The 25,536-nt window shown below is 43.7% G+C and overlaps 2 protein-coding genes across 2 annotated transcripts in view; one reads left to right on the forward strand and one right to left on the reverse strand.

The window, feature by feature from the left end:
* The window catches only part of LOC126272636 (uncharacterized), a 354,968-nt gene that overhangs the window by 229,882 nt on the left and 99,550 nt on the right, over positions 1–25,536 (reverse strand). The gene's annotated exons all lie outside the window — the stretch shown is intronic.
* LOC126272629 (myristoylated alanine-rich C-kinase substrate-like) overlaps positions 1–25,536 on the forward strand; it is a 141,343-nt gene that overhangs the window by 93,296 nt on the left and 22,511 nt on the right. Inside the window, exons 2-3 of the mRNA XM_049975599.1 lie at positions 4,241–4,491; positions 19,868–20,634. Of these exons, the coding sequence (XP_049831556.1) occupies positions 4,250–4,491; positions 19,868–20,634 (1,009 nt within the window). The 5' untranslated portion in view covers positions 4,241–4,249. The remainder of the gene's footprint in view (positions 1–4,240; positions 4,492–19,867; positions 20,635–25,536) is intronic.

The raw sequence follows: 25,536 nt of genomic DNA on the forward strand, positions 1-25,536 counted from the left end.
CGCTCCATCTTTTTCGGTCTCTAGCAGCATCCTCCACGGCGCTCCATCTTTTTCGGTCTCTAGCAGCATCCTCCACGGCGCTCCATCTTTTTCGGTCTCTAGCAGCATCCTCCACGGCGCTCCATCTTTTTCGGTCTCTAGCAGCATCCTCCACGGCGCTCCATCTTTTTCGGTCTCTAGCAGCATCCTCCACGGCCGCCGGTTCCACTTCTTGACGGATCGTCGGCACCCGATCACTCCACCGCGTTCTTGGGCGTCCTCTCGGGCGTTTACCCGTGGGTTGAGAGTGGAGGACTCTCACAGGAAGGGATCCGTCCGCTCGTAAGATGTGGCCAAACCATTGCAGTCGCCTCTGTCCCAGTATTCGTCCAATGTGTGGCTTTCCAAACCTCTTGTTCAGGTCTTCTTTTTTTCTTCTTTCCCATTTACCTTCCACGTCACTGTAGACGGCTCCATAGATCTTTCTTTCAAACGCACATACTGAATCTTCTATCGTTGCTGATGTTCTCCAAGTTTCACAACCATCTAAAAATACTGGCCGTATCAGTGTCTTGTACAAATGGACTTTGTTCTTCTGAGATGTCAGACGAGATTTAAAAAGATTGTTCAGACTAAAGAACACGCGATTGTCACTTGTTATGCGTTGATGCACTTCTTTCGTCATTTCACTTTTGTTGGTTAATATTGAGCCCAGGTACTTAAACCCTTCAACTCGTTCGAAGGTATGCCCGTCTACTACAATGGAAGGAGGGAGAACTCGACGATGTGATACTCCAAGGTATTTAGTTCTGTCCTCGTTCACCTCTAGCCCAATATCCTTTGCATTTTGGAGGAATCGGGAAATACCAGCACACATTTGCTCTAAAGTGTCGCCAATGATCACAACATCATCAGCAAATGGCAGAATTGTGTCTGCTCCCACCATCTCCATTTCTCTGGTTCGGAAAGTGTCACAGCTTACTTTTTCCAAGGCCAACTTGAATAATGTTGGCGGCAATCGATCTCCTTGTCTCAATCCATTTTGGATAAGGAAAGGTGGTTATAGTTGGTTGCCAAACCATACTTTCGAAGTTGACTGGACGTAGCAAGCTGCAATTAGACGGATGTATTTCGATAGGATGCCAAGTTCCTCTGACGTATCCCATAATGTGACGCAGTCAATGCTGTCATAAGCTTGCCGAAAATCTATGAAGATGAGATGTAGTTCCCAATTGAACTCATAGAATTTTTCTATCAGCTGACTTAAAGTAAATATGTGGTCAATGATAGACCGTCCGGGGACGATCGCACATTGATATGTGCCTACAATTCCTTCAGCCAGTGGTTTCATTCGGTTTACCAGCAGATCTGTAAAGACTTTGCACCCAATTTCAAGAAGTGAAATTCCTCAGTAGTTGGATGCTTGGGTAGCAGTACACTTCTTGAAGATGGGACATATAATTGCTCACTTCCATTCTTCAGGAATTATTTCTGCTGCCCGGATGGTGGATATTAATCGTTTCAATGATCCGTCAGTAGTTGTCCTCCCAAGTGAAGCATCTCAGCTGTGATACCACTACATCCTGGGGCCTTGTTGTTCTTGAATAGTTTTAGGGCAACACTGATTTCTTCCTCTGTTGGATCAAGGACTTCTACTCTATCAAAACGGGCTCCAGTCTGAGTTGTCGCCGTCAGTGGAACGTCCCGATTAAATAAGTTCTCAAAATGTTTTTTTTTTAAATATGTTTGCCTGTTCTTCTGGTGATACCACTTCACCCGTCTCATTCGTTAGAACCAATGTAAGTTGTCGGTAGACACCGCTGGCAAATCGTGAGGCCTGAAAAAACGAGTGTGATGACTTTGCCTCTTCTACTGCTTTCAACAATCTTTTTTGGTGTTCCCGTTCCTTCTATCTCATGAGTTTGTCCGTGTTACGCCTCGCTTCACAGTAGGCTACCCTTGCTTCTTCTGAAAGATTTTCTAATCACTGTACCCTCTTCATTGATCTTATCCCAACAGATTCCCGACATTCTTCATCGAACCAAGGTTTACTTCTGCGTTTTGGATGGCAAGTAAGCTCTCCTCTTGCACTCTGTAACACTGCGTTCTTCAACACTAACCTTGTGTCTTCCACGTTGGTAGGGTTCTCCTTTATTGTGAGGTTTTCTGCAATGTTATCCTGATAGCTTTGTCTCGCTTCTACATCCTCCAACTTATCCTTGTCAAAGCGGGCCATCTTTTCAGGATTTCTTCGACACTTGGTAGACAGTTTCAGAGGTAGTTGGACTACCACCAAGAAATGATCGGAATTCATATCCGCCCCGTGGAAGGGTCGCGCGTGGTCAACAAGAACATGGTCGATCTGATTCATTGTACTTCCATCTGGGGATACCCAGGTAACTTTATGAACTACTTTGCGGGGAATGTATATGGTTCTAATGGTAATTCTCCTTGTCTCGGCAAAGTTTATTAGTTTGATACCGTTCTCGTTGCTTGTTCCGTGGATACTGTCAGGACCAATCGTTGACAATACTGTACTTCTCTTCCCACTTGGGCGTTGAAGTCTCCCATTATCAAGCGAATGGAATGTCTTAGTAGTCTGTCTACTACATTCTCTACTTCAAGGAAGAAATCGTTCTTTGCTTCCTCGTCAACATCCTCTGATGGAACATGACAGTTCACTAAGAAGATCTTATAAGGTTTAGCGTTTAAAATCATCCAACAGATGCGGTCATTTACTGGAGCCCACTTGTTGACTTCCGATATCATTTTATTGTGGTCGGAAAATCCCACCCTCGAAGCCCAGGCCAGACTTTGCTCATTGCTGTTAAAGAGTGTGTGGGTATCTCCAATCTTCATAACACCCTCAGGAAATCTCGTTTCTTGGATTGCTGTCACTAGGCATTGATATTTACCCAATTCTTCTCCACGCTGTTTCATTGCCCCTGTCATGATTGACCTTACATTCCATGTCCAAATTCTAAATCTAGAGAATCATTTATATACTCAGTTTTGTCAACATTTTGATCTGTCCGGCTATTCCTTTCATTGTATACGTAAAATACATAAAGGTGAAAAAATTTAATTTGTCGATTTTTTCTTCAACAGAGATCCGTAGTAGAGAATTTCTATTTGAAATGAGTACTGCATTTTTATGTGCGATATGTTATTAGAAATAAGAAGACGAGCATTTTTTCTAAAGCTGACAATCAGATATGTGTCGATTATTACATAGTTGATGAATTTTACATTTAGAAGACGCAGGTATTCGTACTGAACAGTAAAAAAACGAAAACATAATGACCGAAACGAGACTCGAACCAGCGACACAGTGATTTAGCAGCTCAGAGCTCTACCGATATTCTTCAGAATATTTTTACGCATTTTAAACTTAATGGAAATTCCAGTAGAACATGCACCTTTATTTAAAAATTTGCATCAGCTAGGAATGGAACCCAGGCCCCCTACTTGACAAACGAGCGTTGTGCCTTTTTTTATTTTGTTCTATTTAATTCGTTGCGTTTCGTCTGGGCTGACGTCATAATAATACATCCGTTCAAGTTGATCGTTGATTCGTTGACTCAGGTTTTTTTTTTTTTTATTACAGAGAGCACACAGGCCTCTGACCTAAAATGCTGAGCTACTGTGCCGGCACCGTGGAGCCACCCTGCTTGTAGACAAATCAACGTACTTTAGGATATTAAAGACGCTCGAAAGAACTTCAAAGCCTATTTGCTCTAGAATTTTTGAGAGTTTGCAAAGAAATGCTCGGGGAGATTGCTGTTTAATGAGTTCTAAACTTAATGTACCATAAATACAAAGAATTAGAAAATTCCGATTGCCGTGTGGTCTTCTTGTTAGACCCGTTGGAGAGCCCACGCTGATACACCAAAAAATCGGGCATCTTTAATCATTTTATAGTCTTTGACACGTCCGAACATGTTAACCCCTTTTTGCCATTCTGTCACGTCTCCATGTAAACCCATCTTAGTGCAGTGATTTCACACAGCCGATTGACACATACGTAAGATTTCATTGCCGTGGCTCAAGTCAGCGGTGCAAGGTCGTACGATAGCCTGGCACCAGTTCCACACCATTTACAGCACTCCAAAGGAAATAGTGCGTTCACTTTAGGGGCTCCACGTATTTTTTTCAGGGAGATTACCTGTTTTCAGTAAGTGGACTTCTAAGCACTGATATAAATAGAGATCGTGAGGGAGTTTGTTTGGTGCTTTAATTTTGGACACCAGTGTAGTTGCAGGTGGCGGGCATGGGCAAGGAGCAGCCACCGAGCCCCGAGGCCAGTTCGTCGGAGGGCAGCACCACTGACACGTCTTCGTCAGAGGATGAGGAGCAAATGACGGTCGGTGTGCTGTCGACCCCGAGCGTACCAGCCGTCGAGCGAGACGCTGACAAGGGCGAACAGCCGAGTGAAGAGACAGAAGGTGCGGACAGTGATGAGCCGGCCAAGATAGCGGGGGCGGAGGCAGCTGCTCCAGCCGAAGAGTGCAGGTAGGCTGAGCGGGCAGTCACGCGACCGTGGCGGGGAGGGGGGGGGGGGGGGGGGTCACACGCTGCTGGAATATACCTGGAAAGCCAAGCATTGTACTGTGTCAACACGAGCCTTGCGCCTTGGAACGCAGCATAAGCATTGAGGAACAAACATCGCACAGTGGGATTGACCTGATCAGTCAAAATCGGGAAAACTGCCAGAAGCTGCAGTTTTTGGCAGATCGACGTCGCATCTATGTCAGTCGAAGACAGAGGCTTGGCTGGAATTCTTTCGTTACCTATGTCTGAGGTCGTAGCATTTCAATTAAAGGAGGTTAGTCAGGGAGACATTCGTATAGGTGTTGGCGAGACTTCGATTCATCCATTGTTTACGTACAGGAAACTGGTAGTGAGAACGCATTGTTATTCGAATTATACACGGACTCCCCGATCGCCGATGTCGCAAATGAAATGATGAAACGATATTGTCTGTCCAACGGACAAGTGGAAACTCCTTTTAATTATGGTTGCCTGACGTCATCAATCAGCGCAGGAGGCGTTCTATAAATTTGTGCTGTAGTCTTCTCATGAAAACCAATTTATTTGCTAAGATTGCTATGTGGCTTACTAGTTTCGGCAGTATGCACTGCCATCTTCAGATCTATAAAAAAAAAACAGTATGCCGAGGTTACAGTCATATAACAAATGTGGTAGGGCATGAACGACAGCTCAGTGACATACATTATATACCCAGAAAACCGTGCAATGTTAGTTACATCATACAAACCCTATGCCGTTCTATCACATTAGGACTTTACTCTGTAAAATACGAGGGATGTTCAGTAGGTAATGCAACACATTTTTTTTCTTAAGGCATATTGTTTTTCTTCAGGTTACTAATACACTATATTACTCCCAACTCTTTTGTCTACAAAACCACATTTTTCAACGTAGTCACCGTTAAAAGTGACAGCATTAGGCCGCCTATCTGCGAGGGCTCTTCTGCCCACAAGGTACCACCGTACTGGTCGATGTCGGAGCCAAAGTTTTGCTGCATCAATAACTTCCCCATCATACACGTACTGCTTCCTGCGTAATGCATCCTTTCATTGGGCCAAACAGATGGAAGTCGGAAGGTCTGAGATACGGACTGTAGGGTGGTTGAGGAAGAACAATCCAATGGCGTTTTGTAAGCTCCTCCAGATGTGCAGACTTGTGAGAGGCCTTGCCTTGTCATGGAGAAGTAGAAGTTCGTTTGCCTTTCTGGGGTGACGAACATGCTGAAGTCGCTTCTTCAATTTCCTGAGGGTCGTGCATAACACTTCACAGCTTATCGTTGCCCGGTGATGGAGGACAGCGAACAAAATAGCCCCTTTAGAGTCCCAGAAGACAGTCTCCATGATTTTATCGGCTGAGGTCGCGGCTTTTAAACTTTTCCTTCGGAGAAAAGGTGGTGGGGCGCCACATCACGGATTGCCTTTTTGTCCCCCGTTAGAAGTAATGAACCTACACTACTGGCCATTAAAATTGTTACACCACGAAGATGACGTGCTACAGACGCGAAATTTAACCGACAGGAAGAAGATGCTGTGATATGCAAATGATTATCTTTTCAGAGCATTCACACAACGTTGGAGCCGGTGGTGACACCTACAACGTGCTGACATGAGGTAAGTTACACAAACAGCAGTCGACCGGCGTTGCTTGGTGAAAAGTTGTTGTGATGCCTCGTGTAAGGAGGAGAAATGCGTACCATCACGTTTCCGTCTCTGATAAAGGTCGAATGGTAGCCTATCGCGAATGCGGTTTATCGTATTGCGACATTGCTGCTCGCGTTGGTCGAGATCCAATGACTGTTAGCAGAATATGGAATCGGTGGGTTCAGGAGGGTAATACGGAACGCCGTGCTGGATCCCAACGGCCTCGTATCACTAGCGGTCGAGATGACAGGCATCTTACCCGCAAGGCTGCAACGGATCGTGCAGCCACGTCTCGATCCCTGAGTCAACAGAGGGAGACGTTTGCAAGACAACTACCATCTGCACGAACAGTTCGGCGACGTTTGCAGCAGCATGGACTATCAGCTCGGAGACCGTGGCTGCGGCTGCATCACAGACAGGAGCGCTTGCGATGGTGTACTCAATGACGAACCTGGGTGCACGAATGGCATAACGTCATTTTTTCGTATGAATCCAAGTTCTGTTTACAGCATCATTATAGTCGCATCCGTGTTTGGCGACATCGAGGTGAGCGCACATTGGAAGCGTGTATTCGTCATCGCCATACTGGCTTATCACCCGGCGTGTTGGTATGGGGTGCCATTGGTTACACGTCTCGGTCACCTCTTGTTCGCAATGAAGACGCTTTGAACAGTGGACATTACATTTCAGACGTGATACTTCCAGTGGCTCTACCCGCCATTCGATCCCTACGAAACCCTACATTTCAGCAGGATAATGCACGACCGCATGTTGCAGGTCCTGTACGGGCCTTTCTGGATACAGAAAATGTTCGACTGCTGCCTTGGCCAGCACATTCTCCAGATCTCTCACCAATTGAAAACGTCTGGTCAATGGTGGCCGAGCAAGTGGCTCGTCACAATACGCCACTCACTACTCTTGATGAAGTGTGGTATCGTGTTGAAGCTGCATGGGCAGCTGTACCTGTACACGCCATCCAAGCTCTGTTTGACTCAATGCCCAGGCATATCAAGGCCGTTATTACGGCCAGAGGTGGTTGTTCTGGGTACTGATTTCTCAGGATCTATGCACCCAAATTGTGTGAAAATGTAATCACATGTCAGTTCTAGTGTAATATATTTGTCCATTGAATACCCGTTTTTCATCTACATTTCTTCTTGGGTAGCAATTTTAATGGCCAGTAGTGTATATTTCATAGCCCGTGACGATGTTTGACAAAAGACAGCGATCATCCTAGTGATGGGCGAGCAGTTCCGCACAGATGCTCTATAAGGTCTTCCGTAAGGGGGGCGAGGAAACCAACGTGCACACGTCTTTGAGTACCCCAATTGATGGACGAATGTGTTGGCAATACCAACAAAGACATCCAGTTATGCACTGAGATGTTTAGTTTGATCCGTCGATCACCTCGAAGAAGAGTGTTCGCAAGTTCCAACACCGCAGGCGTCACAGCTGTGTTCGGCAGGCTGGCACGCGGAAGATCGGACAGATTAGCACGATCTTGTTATGATGATGACAGATCCTACGCCCAACGGCCCACCGTGCTTTTGTTCACTACCTGGTCTTCGTAGACATTCTTCAAACGCCTATGAATATCTGCGATGCTCTGGTTTTCCACCAAAAGAAACTCAATGACAGTTCTCTGTTTAGAACGCATCTCCATTACAGACACCATTTTGAAGGCTACGTATCGTCTGGAAACTTATGTTGCGTGCTGAGGTATGCGGTGGCACCACAAGCAACAAAATAGAAGCTTCTAAGTTGATGCCATCGGCAAGTAAGAAGTAGTACAAGTCAAGTTTTAGTTATCGAAAATTCGATTATTGGCCGGTTTTGGTGCCTTGCAGTTGACCGAGGACCTTAAGATTTTGCATTAACCGCGGTCTGGCAGTTACATTACATGAGAAAATGCGAGAAGTGTTAATATGTAGAAAAACCTAAGAAAACCTCCCGTTTTCGTCATTTTCTTTCGTAATGACGTAATGCCAGATCGTCACATTGGTCGCTTTTCTCTCGGAAACGTTTACATTTATCGTCTGGGAACTGCATGTAAAGCCTAATTTACACGACGACACTAGGTTGCAGGCAATTGCGCTACCGCCCATTGCACGTGCGCGCCGCGAATTTGCGCAACTCGTTGATGAAACTTAACACTTTTGGCGTGTTCCAACTTTGGCGACACTAGTTGCATGAGTTTTGAGGTTATGTGTGTTCGTAGAGTGTACATGAACTGAAATATGAAGTGGGGCACGGAGATAATGTTCCCTTTTTGGATATCTATGCTTTGCATAGGTATTTGTGGGATTTCAGTAATGCTGATTACAAAAATATCATGTTGCTGCCGCTGAGACTTTCATGAGCGATCATAACATATATGGTTTGACTGTATCTGAACTGCAGAGCAAAATTTATTGAGTTAGGAGCACACATACAACTTAATTAAGAAGCAAGCAAGTCTAGCTGTTGCAATTCTCTCGTCTACAAGACTAAAATCCCATCGTTCGAGTTGGCCAACTCTTTGTTAAAGGAATATTGTTGACAGGAGGGAAGGCTATACAAATTCAAGAAGCTGCATTCTATATTCAATATCCATCTATTTAAAACGTCGCTGCAGTGCTCCCCGTTTACATATGTTTGAATTTTGAAATATTGCCACTGTACATATCTGTCTTCAAGAGAGTACTTTACAAACCATTCTCTTCTTAATGCTGCCTGCTTCGAATAATTATTGATAATAATGTTCAATTATTATTCACATTAATAGTAATAATTATGATGTTAATTAAATAGCGTCATCACCAACTAAAACTGTTATCTTGTAGCATGCCGAGTGTTCTCGATTGTAATGCACGCAATATGATATGTAATTTCAGTTCTGATGATAGTGCTTCATGCATTACAGTACCTTTATTCCTTATCGCATAATTTACTCTATTTAGAAGAAACGTGAACAGATCTTGTGACATTCTAAGATAATTAAAACAACTTCTTGGATCTTCAGTTATAAATTATTTCAGCAAGGATGCTGGGCAACAGAACTGACGTGTTTTCTTCATCCATTCACGAATCGAAACACGTTTCTTATTTTTTTCTTATGCGGCGATTCCACGCAACAAGCTTTAACTCCCTCACAACTCGTGCGACGTGCAGCTACCAAAACTTTCATTTCAGTTACGACTCAGGGACCCACAAAACGACGAAACTGAAGTGTATGCTGGTGTCGCCGTGTCTACAGTCATATTTGAAACCACTTCGTGCAACTCATTCCACGCAACGACTGGGGCAACCCAATGTCGTCGTGTAAACTTGGCTTAACTAAAGGAACTGAAGAGAGAATATTCCACGATGTCACACAACAAATTCTGTGCTTTTTCAACCGAAATTCTCCGAGACAAAAAATGTATTGCATTACTCATTGAACGCCCTCGTAATAACTCTCATACGGATACATTCCAAAGTCAAGACATAATAACGAATACCTCTAATAAGTATAGTTTAAATAAAAACATACTGTAAGAACGTCGAGGCATTACAGTGGGATGCCAGACGTGCTGTCACAACTAGGAATACGAAAGCCACGAACAGGACGGAGGCATGCCGCAGCTAGCCTCTTTCTGGTATAATGTTATGTTGGTTGCGACTCAGTAACTGACGGATGGATTTGGAGTGTATCGGAAAGTAATGCTAACGCAACGGGTCACACTTCGGTGTAACACTGGAATTAACAGACTACGTAGCATCAAGATATTGTGATAGACCTTCAGCTTTACCATTAGAGCTCTATTGTGATTTAGTGTAGGACCTAGGTCACGAGCTAAGGACTGCCACACCGATGTCGCCAAATGGTCATCACGTTAAAGGAGGCCGGCCAGTCGGCCGAATGGTTCTGGGCGCTACAGTCCGGAACCGCGCGACCGCTACGGTCGCAGGTTCGAGTCCTGCCTCGGGCATGGATGTGCGTGATGTCCTTAGGTTAGTTAGGTTTCAGTAGTTCTAAGCTCTAGGGGACTCATGACCTCAGATGTTAAGTCACATAGTGCTCAGAGCCATTTGAACCATTTTGTTACAGGAAGATAATCTTGTGATGTACGTTATGGCTAAGTATTAATAAAAGACTTTTACCTTGCATATATCGTAGATCTTATGACAATAAGAATAACATAATATTGTAATGCAGGGTATTGATATGTACGTAATTCATGAACCGACGACTACATCACGGGTACAATACGAATACTAAATAAATTGAAAAAGTATTTAAAACTATTTTTTCTGTTCTTGCTGACTTATTCAGGATGTGAAAATATAATATCACTGCAGTTACAAAACGTAGTCGGGCGATAAATGTAACTACAGTATTGTTAATTTCTCTCTTAAATAGACCTACAATGTATTCTTAGAAATGGTGTCTAAGGGCTATAATCCAATTACAATTTTATACATACAGCGGTGGCACATTGATTTAGAGATGAAAATTTAAAATAAAAATATATACACGAAAGGTACATTTTATATGTAATTTTATACTGGTACATGTTGTTATTAAAATGTTGTGTACGTCAGTTATATTTTATATTGCTATCGTACAGCATTTAGGGGCTTGTTTTATAGTTTGCTATTTCATAATTGTTAACTGTCATCCCTCGCTCGCAGTGGAACCGACCAATAAGGTCAAATCCTGTTTCATAATTCTGTAAACTTCGACTGTGTAGTTTTCAACTAAAGCAAATTCTATCACCTATTGTAATTGCCATTGGCCTGTTGTGTATGCTACTACATTTTTTATATGAATGTAAGCTTGTAAGCTCGGCACATTTTCTTTTTATAGATCTGAAGATGGCAATACATAATTGACGAATTTACTAATCCAGTAATTGTGTTAAGATAGCGATTTTGGCAAATAAATTGGTTTTCTTAAGAAGACTACAGTACTTCTTTTGGTTAGGTGTCCAGCGGATTGTCGCTCAAACTAGTGATAAAAAAGGGCGGAATAAAATATGCAAACACTTCGAGAAATGAATGCTTGAACGTAAATTTAGATGCTGGCCAAGCCTGCAGGTTGACCACGAACGGCACTTCACAATGTCCCCAACATCTTGCACGTCCCAGTCATTCTCCGAATAGTGTTCTGTGTTATTATGAATACATTATGTTAGAGCTAAGTGAAGTCGAACGTAGGTACATTCTTGGCGCTCGTACGGTGGGTGCTTCGGTAACAAATGTAGCGGAAGTGTTTGGTATTTCAAGTGGCACCGCACACAGGGAAAGCGGAAAAACATTATCCGCTAAATCACAACGCGGACGACAGTTCAGATATTACATTCTATTTGATTGTTGTAATGATGTTTCACGGTATAAAAATTTTTCACTGCAACATGCTGCTCTCACTTCATCACATGCGTTAATACTCGGGGTAAACTGTGTAGATCATCATGGATTACAGTCTTCATCAACGTGGCGAATCTCTCTTCTCAAATTAGCCTCATTTGTTAGAATAGCGAAACAGGGACATTTTCGTCGTAGCGGCAAATATTTTTCGAGCACGCCACTGTTCACCCTGTTTTAAGTTCCAGTAGAAGGACTTGTTGACATTGATTGTTTTCCTCCCTCACGCATTCAGCAAACGAATGTTGCGCGTGTAGCGACTGTTTCTGTTCTCTTCGTTCATCTAAACTGTTGCCACAAATCTGACACAATTCACAACAAAATTCATACGTAAACATGGAAGTATCATTCGGCAACTGCAACGCAGCAGTGCTAGGATTCCTCAACGGGACTTACTTTGTAGGAGCCTACAACAAGTCTCCCAGCTCATTTATTTTTCGTTTTGTTTCAAGTGTTACATTTACATCACTCCATTTCCGAAAGGATTTCATTTCCGCAGGTGACTTGCATTAGGCCTTAGGCGTTTAGAGCCATTATAAAATATTGTGGATCAAGAGTAAATTCCAAGTTTCGGAGAGTTAGTGGAGAACACTTTAATATTAGTTAGCAAAATCAACACAAAAATTATATATATTATATATTAATATTTCGAAAGACTACAATTAGATTTATTCATCACTCCGTCTTACAGCTCTTGCAGTGGCCGCGTTTGCAGACAAAGTAGGTGGGACACTAATTTTTACCGTTACAGTCTTTTCGAACTGCTGTGAAATTCCGACCAGAAGACCGCAGGCGCAGATTATGAATAACTTTTTAAAAATTTTAATTTTGTATTATTTGCTAATTAAGATTATTTTACTACGTCAGTTTGAAGTTTGGAACATTTCGGAAGGTATGTTCTCTCGTCCTATCTTTCGACTTGAGATGGAATGAGAGAGTATGCCTTCTGAAATGTCGCAGACACACTGCGAATTGACAAGCAAGAAACTCGAGAAAGTTTGCTGTTATTTAGTATTTGAACATAACTTCTATAATGTAGTAGTGCATCCTCTTCAGTCTGCACTTTCAGTTGTGCCTTGCTGGGAGTAGACAGGCGGGACCGGTATAAATTACAGAGTTGTTTCTCCTCGCTGCCAAATGTTACTGTGTGCATTTGTCTCGCAGATTGGGGTTCCGTTTTGTTAATACGTGATTCGAAGTACACTACTGGTCATTAATATTACTACACCACGAAGATGACGTGCTACAGACGCAAAATTTAACCGACAGGAAGAAGATGCTGTGATATGCAAATGATTAGCTTTTCAGAGCATTCACACAACGTTGGCGCCGGTGGCGACACCTACAACGTGACATGAGGGAAGTTTCCAACCGATTTCTCATACACAAACAGCAGTTGACTAGCGTTGCCTAGTGAAACGTTGTTGTGATGCCTCGTGTAAGGACGAGAAATGCGTACCATCACGTTTCCGACTTTGATAAAGGTCGGATTGCAGTCTATCGTGATTGCGGTTTGTCGTATCACGACATTGCTGCTCGCGTTGGTCGAGATCCAATGACTGTTAGCGGAATATGGAATAGGTGGGTTCAGGAGGATAATACGGAACGCCGTGCTGGATCCCAACGGCCTCGTACCACTAGCAGTCGAGATGACAGGCATCTTATCCGCAAGGATATAAAGGATCTTGCAGTCACGTCTCGATCCCTGAGTCGACAGATGGGGACGTTTGCAAGGCAACAACCAACAGCACGAACAGTTCGACGACGTTTGAAGCAGCATGGACTGTCAGCTCGGAGACCATGGCTGCGGTTACCTTCGAAGCTGCATCACAGGAGCGCCTGCGATGGTGTACTCAACGACGAACCTGGGTGCACGAATGGCATAACGTCATTTTTTACAGCATCATGATGGTCGCATCCGTATTTGGTGACATCGCGGTGAACGCACATTGAAAGCGTGTATTCGTCATCGCCATACTGGCGTATCACCCGGCGTGACGGTATGGGGTGCCATTGGTTACACGTCTCGGTCACCTCTTGTTCGCATTGACGACGCTTTGAACAGTGGACGTTACATTTCAGATGTGTTATGACCCGTGGCTCTACCCTTCATTCGATCCCTTCGAAAACCTACATTTCAGCAGGATAATGCACGACCGTATGTTGCAGGTCCTGTACGGGCCTTTCTGGACACAGACAATGTTCGACTGTTGCCCTGGCAAGCGCATTTTTCAGAAATCTCACCAATTGAAAACGTCTGGTCAATGGTGGCCGAGCAACTGGCTCGTCACAATACGCCAGTCACTACTCTTGATGAACTGTGGTATCGTGTTGAAGCTGCATGGGTAGCTGTACCTGTACACGCCATCCCAGCTCTGTTTGACTCAATGCCTAGGCGTATCAAGGCCGTTATTAAGGCCAGAGGTGGTTGTTCTGGGTACTGATTTCTCAGGATCTATGCACCCAAATTGAGTAAAAATTTAATCACATGTCAGTTCTAGTATAATATATTTGTCCAATGAATACCCGTTTATCATCTACATTTCTTCTTGGTGTAGCAATTTTAATGGCCAGTAGTGTAATAAATATCATCATCGCTGTATGAGCGGTATCGGTTTCTGTTTCGCTGATACAAAACTTCAGAAGCACATTACACATACGTGTGCAGCTTTAACACCGATATACAGCGCCGTGCTCCTCTGCATTGCTCATTGCCGTCGGCTGCCTATGCACATTCTTTCCTCCGCTGCCAGCAACCCCGACTGAAAGTGCCGCCTGACAGTAGACACCCTATATGCGATTTGGGTTTACAATGTGTAAACAATATTGTTAAATTCTGTCTTCCCTACACAAAACTCGACAACAGGAAAATATGGCGGATTGTCTTGAAAATTTCGCTCTCGTATTCAATTTTCCGCGTGAAATATTACCACATCTAATTTCTTGAGTGCTATACACTAGTGTGACATAGTTTTTGTAAACATAATACTGTATGTGTCTTCAAGGTTTAATATTTTTAGCATTTTCAAATTTTGTGTTCAAGGATACCAAATATTTATTTGAAGTCACCCACGTATTTAGCAGCCACTACTGGTTTTAATGGCTATTTATCAGTGAACATGCGCTAGTAATAACATTTAATATGCCAGTAAATTAGTCAAATGATGAAATACATTGCTAAATAAAACTTGTGTCTCAAGCCAACACATAAACCTAGTTCCATGTTGTAATGATTAAAAATAATATTGTACTCGTAATTTCGTGGAAAGAATTTGTAAGTACTATTGGGCCTAGGCGCATGTTTAGACAGTGTGACTCGTTTTCATGGCAAATTAGGTAATTGTTCCTTTCACGTTGTTAACAATTATTAAAAGTGCTAAAGCATGCATAGTAAAACACAGATATTTCTGGATAGGTCACGTACTGTGAAAACAAGCACTCCCTAAAATAATATATAATGTTTTCTTCACAATGTAGCGTCTTGTGAGAAAGGCCTTTCGACTTATACACCATCCTGTATTGTGGCTACTACTGAAGTCACGTTAAATGAAATATATAATTGCCTCCAAATGGCGTTGAAACGCTTAATAAACATAATTCCATTCATGATTAGCTGTAAACAAAATATATTGTTTCGATTGTACATAAAAGCTGCGTGTAAAAGTGTTGTACAGCGTGTAACTACATTTTCTTTACACACTTTTTGGACAGATTTCTCACACCAAAACAAGAAAAGAAGTCTAGTAAACGTGGGTTCTAAATTGCGTACCTTAAGAGCTATGGGCACTTCATCTTGGGTTCTGTGAAGCGAATCTCTTCTGCTGCAAGCTCTTTGCTTTCCATATTTTGGAGATGGTAGATGGCCCAAGACAAGAGAAAATATCCAGTAAACTTTGTCTCCGAATTGCGTATCTGAAGAATTATGAGTACTTGTTCATCTTCGCTACTGTAAAACACATCTGTTCCACCGAACGAATGCGTACAGCTTTTAAGGTATGCATTTTATAGTCCATGTGTGCTCGACAATTCTTTTTTCTTTTGGTCCATGCTACCTCCTGCCAAAATATAGACAGCAAAGAGATTGCAATATAAGTGATGTGTTTCACGGTAGGAAGATGAACAAGTCCTCATAGCTCTAGACATTTTTTCTTGTTTTGATATATGGAATCTCTCCTCAAATCTGTAAAGAGAGTTTTATTACATTCTGTATATACACCTTCAAAGTGGAAATGTACATTAGTCCTTGCTCTTCACAAAAAAGAAGATAAAACCGATTTGAATAATTACAAAGGAATTTCACTGTTCCCTGTGGTGTACAAAGTTCTGTCAAAATCCTTGATAAGTCGTCTGGAAGAAGAAGCAGGTCCATTGACAGGAGAGTATCAGAGAGGATTTCGCAACGGCCTATCTCGTGTAGAACACATATTGAACCTAAGAACAATTTTGCAAATAAGAAGATGTAGAAATACTACGACAACTTTTGTCTGCTTCGAAAAGGCTTATACACTCCTGGCAATGGAAAAAAGAACACATTGACACCGGTGTGTCAGACCCACCATACTTGCTCCGGACACTGCGAGAGGGCTGTACAAGCAATGATCACACGCACGGCACAGCGGACACACCAGGAACCGCGGTGTTGGCCGTCGACTGGCGCTAGCTGCGCAGCATTCGTGCACCGCCGCCGTCAGTGTCAGCCAGTTTGCCGTGGCATACGGAGCTCCATCGCAGTCTTTAACACTGGTAGCATGCCGCGACAGCGTGGACGTGAACCGTATGTGCAGTTGACGGACTTTGAGCGAGGGCGTATAGTGGGCATGCGGGAGGCCGGGTGGACGTACCGCCGAATTGCTCAACACGTGGGGCGTGAGGTCTCCAAAGTACATCGATGTTGTCGCCAGTGATCGGCCGAAGGTGCACGTGCCCGTCCACCTGGGACCGGACCGCAGCGACGCACGGATGCACGCCAAGACCGTAGGATCCTACGCAGTGCCGTAGGGGACCGCACCGCCACTTCCCAGCAAATTAAGGACACTGTTGCTCCTGGGGTATCGGCGAGGACCATTCACAACCGTCTCCATGAAGCTGGGCTACGGTCCCGCACACCGTTAGGCCGTCTTCCGCTCACGTCCCAACATCGTGCAGCCCGCCCCCAGTGGTGTCGCGACAGGCGTGAATGGAGGGACGAATGGAGACGTGTCGTCTTCAGCGATGAGAGTCGCTTCTGCCTTGGTGCCAATGATGGTCGTATGCGTGTTTGGCGCCGTGCAGGTGAGCGCCACAATCAGGACTGCATACGACCGAGGCACACAGGGCCAACACCCGGCATCATGGTGTGGGGAGCGATCTCCTACACTGGCCGTACACCTCTGGTGATCGTCGAGGGGACACTGAATAGTGCACGGTACATCCAAACCGTCATCGAACCCATCGTTCTACCATTCCTAGACCGGCAAGGGAACTTGCTGTTCCAACAGGACAATGCACGTCCGCATGTATCCCGTGCCACCCAACGTGCTCTAGAAGGTGTAAGTCAACTACCCTGGCCAGCAAGATCTCCGGATCTGTCCCCCATTGAGCATGTTTGGGACTGGACGAAGCGTCGTCTCACGCGGTCTGCACGTCCAGCACGAACGCTGGTCCAACTGAGGCGCCAGGTGGAATTGGCATGGCAAGCCGTTCCACAGGACTACATCCAGCATCTCTACGATCGTCTCCATGGGAGAATAGCAGCCTGCATTGCTGTGAAAGGTGGATATACACTGTACTAGTGCCGACATTGTGCATGCTCTGTTGCCTGTGTCTATGTGCCTGTGGTTCTGTCAGTGTGATCATGTGATGTATCTGACCCCAGGAATGTGTCAATAAAGTTTCCCCTTCCTGGGACAATGAATTCACGGTGTTCTTATTTCAATTTCCAGGAGTGTAGTTTTATGGATAGGCAAACGTTATTCCATACATTAAAGAACTTCGAATCGACAAGAAAACAAGGACAACTATCCTACAGACATTAACAGATACAACTTCCAAAGTTAAATTGATGGGAGAAACTTATGAGGTATTTCTTAAAATCAACAATAGTGTTCCCCAAGGACATGGACTCTCCTCCCTCCTGTTCAACATAGCTCTGCAAGAAATGTCAGGACCTGGGAAAACGAAATAAGGAAAATCAATTCGCAGAAGCAACATGAATTGTCTGGCATCAGCAGACGATATCCCTGTTCTAACAAACAATAGATAAGAAGCCAAATTTCATAGGAAACTGGCCGCCATATCTCCTGTGGTAAAATTGAATACATTGAAAGGAAACCTGCAGATAATCTCCCCATTGTAACTCGACGCGGGAAAGTGTCACAAATTACGCACTTTAAATATTTCGGAGATATCATCCAACCATCAGGAATGAGCTCAACAGCCAATAATGAAAGAACCTCAAAATTACAAAAAGCATATAAGCTCACATGAAGTCACTACAACAAAAAAATCTATACCTCTCAAAGCAAAATCAAGTCATTACGACGCAGTAGCTCTACCGGAAGCGCTCTACGCTGCAGGAGTTAGCGTGACTCATAGTCACAGAAAATTAAGAGAGCTTCGAAAGCAGGAGAGGGAAATTCTCAGGAAAGTATTCATACCAGTTTCTCGTGAAGGAATTTCGATAAAGAAGTTTTAGAAAAATGTCTACAAACAGACAGAAACAATGACAGACACATGTAGAATAAGAAGAATGATATTTTATAGACATACCCGCAGGGTCAACGAGAACAGGCTCACGAGCCAAGTCTTCGAGATAACAAACACTAGCAACAACATGACAAAACGAATTACTGAATACTGAACCAAAAGAAGACATTAACGGAGTGGGAATCACACAGGTTAGCGTAATCATTCACGAAAAGCTCAGAAACACCATTAACAAACATAAACATAAACACGTCCAAAATAACCAGGAAAAGAAGGTCGGTAGAAAGCAATAGGTAACACAGCGAGAATTTGAAGATAATTTCGGAAGAACGAAGGAAAAAGAAAAAAATCACGACTACTCAAGTTCAGACATGGTCTTAAATATATATATATATAATTTTTCCGTATATTTCCTTTTAAGAAATACATATATATATTCAAGCAGGTGTCTAGAAATGCAAAAAAAAAATATGTATAGATCTGAGGTACCCATCATCTCACAAGTAAACGTGGATCACAGTAACATTCCGACTATTTTATTCAGTCGGAAACTTTTTCAATATACTTAACGTATTTTTGTGTAAACCATTAATTTATTTATAACACATAAAAAATAACATATGGTTTGTAAGGTAAATGTAAGTCCAAAGAATAAATTAGACAGAAACTGATTACGCACATACAGATCGTTGAGTCAACTAAACTGTGGCGAGTTGTAGTTTATTTTACCAACTTTATACACCAGTGCTTGTGAAAATTACAGCAGCAAGAGGGACATATGTGACTGAAATGAATTTCATCCCACGGATTAGGTACATGGCAATTATGTCCCTGATCATCGCACGTGACATATGACTGCTAAGCCATGGAACAGCGCTTATTCTCAGATTGCGGTCATTACCGTACCGGACAACACGTTGATGGTCATCATTTTAGGGCAAGTTGAAGCCATAGTATTCCAAAAATAGTATATTTTGCCATTCAGCACGGTACCAACAGTGCTGCACAGACGCCTCATTACCACAGCAACTGAAATGTCAGGTTTACCAAAACCAGTCCACCCAGTTCTAACTCACCCACCTGATGATTAACTGACGTCGATGAGGCCTAGTAACATTTGGTTTCAAGTTTCTAGTTCGTTAGATCCCTCAGTGGCATTGAGGTCAATTACACAAGTGAACGTGTAGCTAGATCTACAGGCAGTCTTAATGAATTATTACTGATACACTGCTCCACACTTCACTTGAATTTACATTCATTCAGCCTATTCATTCTGGGGGGGGGGGGGTAATTTCCACAATTACAGGGTCCTCCAGATAACATACATAAAATAAAGTTTCATATTTCTACCGCAACCGTAATAACTCATATTCTGTCTAGAAATCCACATTCCTGCAAATGTTCTAGCTTTTATAACTCTCCAAGAACAAGAATAATTATGCAAACATAGGTTAAGAATGGCAGCCAATGATCCCGCTATCAAGTGCTGCTGTCGCTAACTCATTTGCTAGAGCCCATGCACCAACTGAGCAATGGGACGCGTGTTTGGTTGCAAGGGTGACGTTGGTGGCCCCCTCTAAAGGATGTACGTGCCCGGACATTGGATCGGTGAAGTGTATCTGCTGCAGCTCGGACGACGACAAGACGTGTAAGGCAGCCGACGAGGAGGCCAGCGAATCCGCGTCGGAAGGGGAATCTGAAGAGCAGCAGCTAGATACGGAAGATCTGGCAGTAGAAGAGGTGCCTGCCCAGGAGGGGGAAGCTGTCGCAGCTGAAGATCAGGTGGCGGCAGAAGACCAGGAGGTGGCAGAAGGTCAGGAGGTGACAGAAGCTCAGGAGGTGACACAAGACCAGGAGGTTGCAGAAGACCAGGAGGCTGCAGAAGGCCAGGAGGTTGCAGAAGGCCAGGAGGTTGCAGAAGGCCAGGAGGTTGCAGAAGACCAGGAGGGGCAGCAAACCCGGGAAGTGGCAGGAGAGGAGGAGATGGTTCAAGATCAAGAGGCGCCACAAGACCAGGTGCCAGAAGACGAGGAGGTGGTAGGTGTACCTGAAGCGGAGGAGCTCCCACTCGAGGAGCAGGAAGATATGGCGGAGACACCGCCTGTGGAACAGGAGGTGACGGAGGAGCCACGCGAGGAGGAAATGCTGGGTGAGGAGCAGGAGGTAGAGCAGGCTTCTAGCGAAGACCAATGGGCAGAGCGAGAGTCCTCATCTGAGGAGGAGGTAGTGGGGGCGGCGGAGGAGGAGCCACCTGACGAGGAGGAGGCGCCATCCGAGGAACCAGAGCCTCAGCCAGAGCCCGAACCGGAGCCAGAGGCCGTGCCCTTGCTGCAGGAGGCACCACCGTCACAGCCTCGCATACTAACCTCTGTCACCGACTGGGCAGCGATGGCCGGTGAGTCCTACTGCACTCTATTATGTTGTGTTTTACCTAACTGTACCTACTTTAAGGACACATATGCTGTCGAGTCACATCTTTATGACTACCTTCTGGATATAACACCTAAAATGCGGTGTGCGTGGGTGGAGTAGGTATTTCAGTTGCTGCTGACGACGAGTGAGACAAGGGAGAGTGTGAGATCCAGTATCAGCACATAAACATTTCCTCTCAAACAGCAACGAGCTTCATGTCATTTAATGGCTACTCTGGATATTAGCAGGTGGTCATATTCAACTTCCTGGCAGATTAAAACTGTGTGCCGGACCGAGACTCGAACTCGGGACCTTCGCCTTTCGCGAGCAAGTGCTCTACCAACTTTACAGAAGCTTTACAGAAGGTTCGCAGGAGAGCTTCTGTAAAGTTTGTAAGGTAGGAGACGAGGTACTGGCAGATGTAAAGCTGTGAGGACAGGGCATGAGTCGTGCTTGGGTAGCTCAGTTGGTAGAGCACTTGCCCGCGAAAGGCAAAGGTACCGAGTGCGAGTCTCGGTCCGGCACACAGTTTTAATCTGCCAGAAAGTTTCATATCAGCGCACACTCCGCTGCAGAGTGAAAATCTCATTCAGGTGGTCATATTAATGAGAGTCGACAGTATTTAAGTTCGTATTTCACTTCATATCTTGCCTTAAACATTTTCTTTCAATCCTCCAACACATGACGTAAGTTCAGGAAGTGTACTGATGGGAATAGAAACTGTTAACCGTGTAGCACCAGTCCCATATTTATCAAAGTTCATCACATAACAAGTATCACACTATTAAACTGATGCTTCTCATCAATCACAAATGGCGTTTTTGCACACGAATACAGTTTTATATTCATTCCAGTTTGAAAGCAAAGAGCTTCCGAATGTCATCTTGAGGAATTTCTTGCCACCCTCCAAACGCATGCTGTGCCAGTTCACGAAGCTCGCCGGGTGGTGAGTGGTGTGAAAGTATACGTCTTCCCATCGCATCCCAGACATGCTCGATGGCTGACAAATCACGGGACACGAAAGCCAGTCAAGGATTCCTACACTCCTAAATGCGTTTGAGATGTGAACTGCAGTGTGTGGTTCTGCCGGAATATGTAGTGAGGGGTATGATGTCAGTGTTTTTGCCACATGCTGGAGATCATTCTGCCTCCATTCAGCTTTTACCAAATCAGTCCTCTTATCATTTCAAATGGTTCATCACGTCATGATACTAAGACTTCTCGAGAAGTGTTACTTCCTGCGACTCCAGGTAGTATATGAATACGGTAACGTAGATCTAACCGCCACAGACAGAAGAAAGACTCATCGCTGAACACCACAGTACCTTACTCAATGTCCAAGCTGACTCTGGCTCCAGTCCATGTAGACCTACATTATTTGTTGTATGCTGCCAGCGGTAAACGTCAGACAGCAAGTCTAGTTCTCAATCCAGCTTCCAGTAATCCTATCGCTACGGTTCGTAGTGACGCTTTGACTGTAACCACTGCCTCTGTTGTCATCCTTCTGTTCAAGAAGCCAGTCGAACAGTCCTACAATCCTCTCGCAATGTGGTCCTTCTGGAAGGACCTTTGTCTAATCTTCTTGCCACACTCGTGTAGTGAGTGCACTCGATTCTGTGGTCATGGCGCTAAAGCCAGTTCTCTGTGCCACTGATCCGCACTTTCTCATAGTCCCATAGATGGTAATATGCACTAAGTGCACGACCTCCGGGCGTACTTTGTAATGATTTTCAAGTGAAAAATTGCAGCATCGTTAGACACAGCAATTACAATCATATATTCTTATAATTCCTCATCTGTAGGATTGGCTTTGTCTGCAATGAAAACGTTGAAATTAGGTTAGGACAATGACTAAATTTTAATCAAAATACATGAGGCTCATAAAATTCTGGTTAAGACCTATGGGAGGCACCTATTAGTGAAATAACGTGCAGAAAATAGTTGCAATGCTTCAAGAACGGCGATTTTAACGTCGGTGGCCTGTATAGCGGTGGACGAGAGAACGTTCTTGAAGCTACTGGAACCGAGAGAAGTAATCGCAGTAGATCATTATCGACAGCAGTTGATTGGTTTGATCCGAGCACTGAAAGACAAACGTTCGCAATATTTACCCCCACCCGTCGTATTCTCCAGACATTGCTCCCTCTGCCTACCAGCTTTCTCAATCAGTGGCACACTGCCTAGCTGACCAGCACTTCCGGTCAGACATAAAGTTTTAAAATTTGATCGGTTCATGGATCTTCTCAAAAGACGCGGAGTTCTTCCGCTGTTGGATTCGTATACAGCCCACAAGACGGTATAAAGTAGTGCCCAGCGATTGTCAGCGATTTTAACTGTATTTTTTTGTAAGTTTTTCACAGTAAGGCCTCGAACTTCAGGAAAAAACGGCGGAAGCAAAGTTGTAAACCTAATACTAAACTTCTTCTCCTTTCCTCCCTTCTGTACTCATTTTGCTTACCCAGGAGTACTATTTCTTCGGTTCTTTCGTGCCTCGTAGTTTACTTTTTTTAGTTTTTCCCCACGAAGATTTCCCTGCTTTCCTTCTATTTTTTTCATTAATTCTTGTTCTGCTAAGTACAGTACCGAACTGCAAAGCTGTCTGCTTTTTACTTGTTCTCTTTCTAAACTCTCAGTTTGTTGACAGTCTTTTCCTGAAGCTATCTTTCTCCGTCCTCCGTTTTTCTCTCCCTCTGTTTTTCTATTTTCAGGGAAGAGATTTGTCATTTTCTGTTCTAAGCTTGTGATAATCTTCTACTCTCTTCATCCTTAAGGAATACATTATAATTAACGTTTTACATTTCGTAATGAGATCATCCGATAATAAATTTATCATTTGTTTATAATACTATGGAAAGGATTGTAGTCTGTGGCAACCGAAGAAATTTACAAAACAATACATATTTTGTCCTTCGGTCACTATTATTCCCAAAAATAGTTTGGCATGGAGCATTTCGGCATCACACTGCTATCTTCACGTGTCCCGCTCTAATTCATATCGCGCTGAACACGCTTAAATGAACTATGGTGTTTCTTGCAAGTTGCCATTTATTTATCTTTTGATCAAAGGCGAAGGTATTCCGCCAGGTAATCTAATTAGCACATTCAGTAAAAACACTGTACTTCAGAGGAATGTGTACTATTCATAACAATGACTGAATAACATTTGGCATTCTGAAGACGGCAGAGCGATCACCATTACTAAAATGCCTAACCTGCTGCTGTCAGAAGATCGTGGTTAACGAAATGGACATACGTCAATGGTAATCGCTTTTCCAAAACTTCCCAAGTCACCCTACGTGATCTGCGTCAGACACATCCAAATTTGTTCGTGCAACAGCGACTCAACACTAGAAGATGGCTGAAATCATCTGACATTCGTGTGAGTGATATGGGGATCAACAAGTGTGGAAAAGACTACGCAAACTGAAGCACAAAGTCTGCACTAATTTCACCACCATCCTCCCATCAGGATATTTAAGAACGTAGAAAAGAATCACCGACGTTTTAAAAGCTTGTAACTTAAGCATGTAATTATTAGCCACTGTATGCTATGTATGTACATACACGAATTTGCTGTATCATGAGACGTAATACTAACGTAAGACGGCGCTGGCTGCGTGATATAGACACCAAATGCCAATAAATCAGAATTGCTCTTCAATACTCGGCGCGAGGAATCAGGGGAAGACGCTTGTAAAAAAAAAAGGTTGTGTTCTGACTTACTGCAGCAGACGTTCAGCAAGAACGGACAGTAGAAGAATGAGAAGACAGGAAAAACGAGAAGGTGATGCAAGGAAACATAATTACTTGTACTAACTGATGCACTGACAGGCGAAGGACATCAATGGAAGTCCCAACCATACAACCATAGAGATATTCAGTTACCTACGTAAATTCTCACCTGCTGACTCCCATTCAGTGTTTCTTATATTACTTCAGGTGAATGAAGTACGGTTTCTTCACAACGATCACAATTACCCAGTCAATTAGACGACTTCAGTTCTGCGCAATATCCCTACACCTGAGACCATGCGAGATGGTGCAGCGAGGAGGATCGTCGTTCAGAGCCTTGTTCGGGAATCGAGATGTGGTATTTCCTAAATTGATTAAGGAGAACGTTCCTTTGAAAAGAGAACATCCCATTTCCGAGCTAAAGCCGCACCCATAATGATCACGCAGTTGACAGGACTCTATCTTCTATCCACTCGGATAGTAGTCTTCCTCAAGCGTTGCTAGCAATATTTGTCTTATATGTGTTCTCCGCCACGACTCACAAGGGAGTCATACACGCGACAAATCACCCATTTCGCATCGTTGTAGTACGCATTTATACGCTCTGGTACGATGCGCTGCTCAACTATTTTCTAGAAACCGAGATTCAAAGTTTTAACACCTCCGGGCAGCGTTGTTAGTGCACTCAGGTAAGGCAATAGACTACAATTCTACCTGTACTGCGTTCGGGCTTCGTCCCTTTTAGCTAATGTTCCATCAAACACTTATATCACTACAACGAATCATGTTTCTTCTGAAAGGAACGTTAATAGTCGTAATGAAGTCATTACACTTTCACTTCATCCTCGTCGTTGGTAGGCGGATTGCGTTTGGGTCGTATGTATCATAAAAGCATGAAAAATATTGTACAGACATGCACCAAGTACGTGTGATGAAGACCAATTCCTGACACGAACATTTTATTTTAATAATAATATAGGGAAACACACAGCGTTAACATTTAAAAAGAATGACCGTTCAGTAATAGTTTCTGATGCGTATTTCAATATAGGTGTGAGTACCGGAGCTGTCAACTGATCCAGCATTAGGGAGTTAAGGGTAATAGAAACTTTACGAGCTGATATCCCGTCAGTCCAAAAAGTTTTGGAGACTG

Source organism: Schistocerca gregaria, chromosome 1 (genome assembly GCF_023897955.1).
Source record: "Schistocerca gregaria isolate iqSchGreg1 chromosome 1, iqSchGreg1.2, whole genome shotgun sequence".
Classification (NCBI taxonomy): Eukaryota; Metazoa; Arthropoda; class Insecta; order Orthoptera; family Acrididae; genus Schistocerca; species Schistocerca gregaria.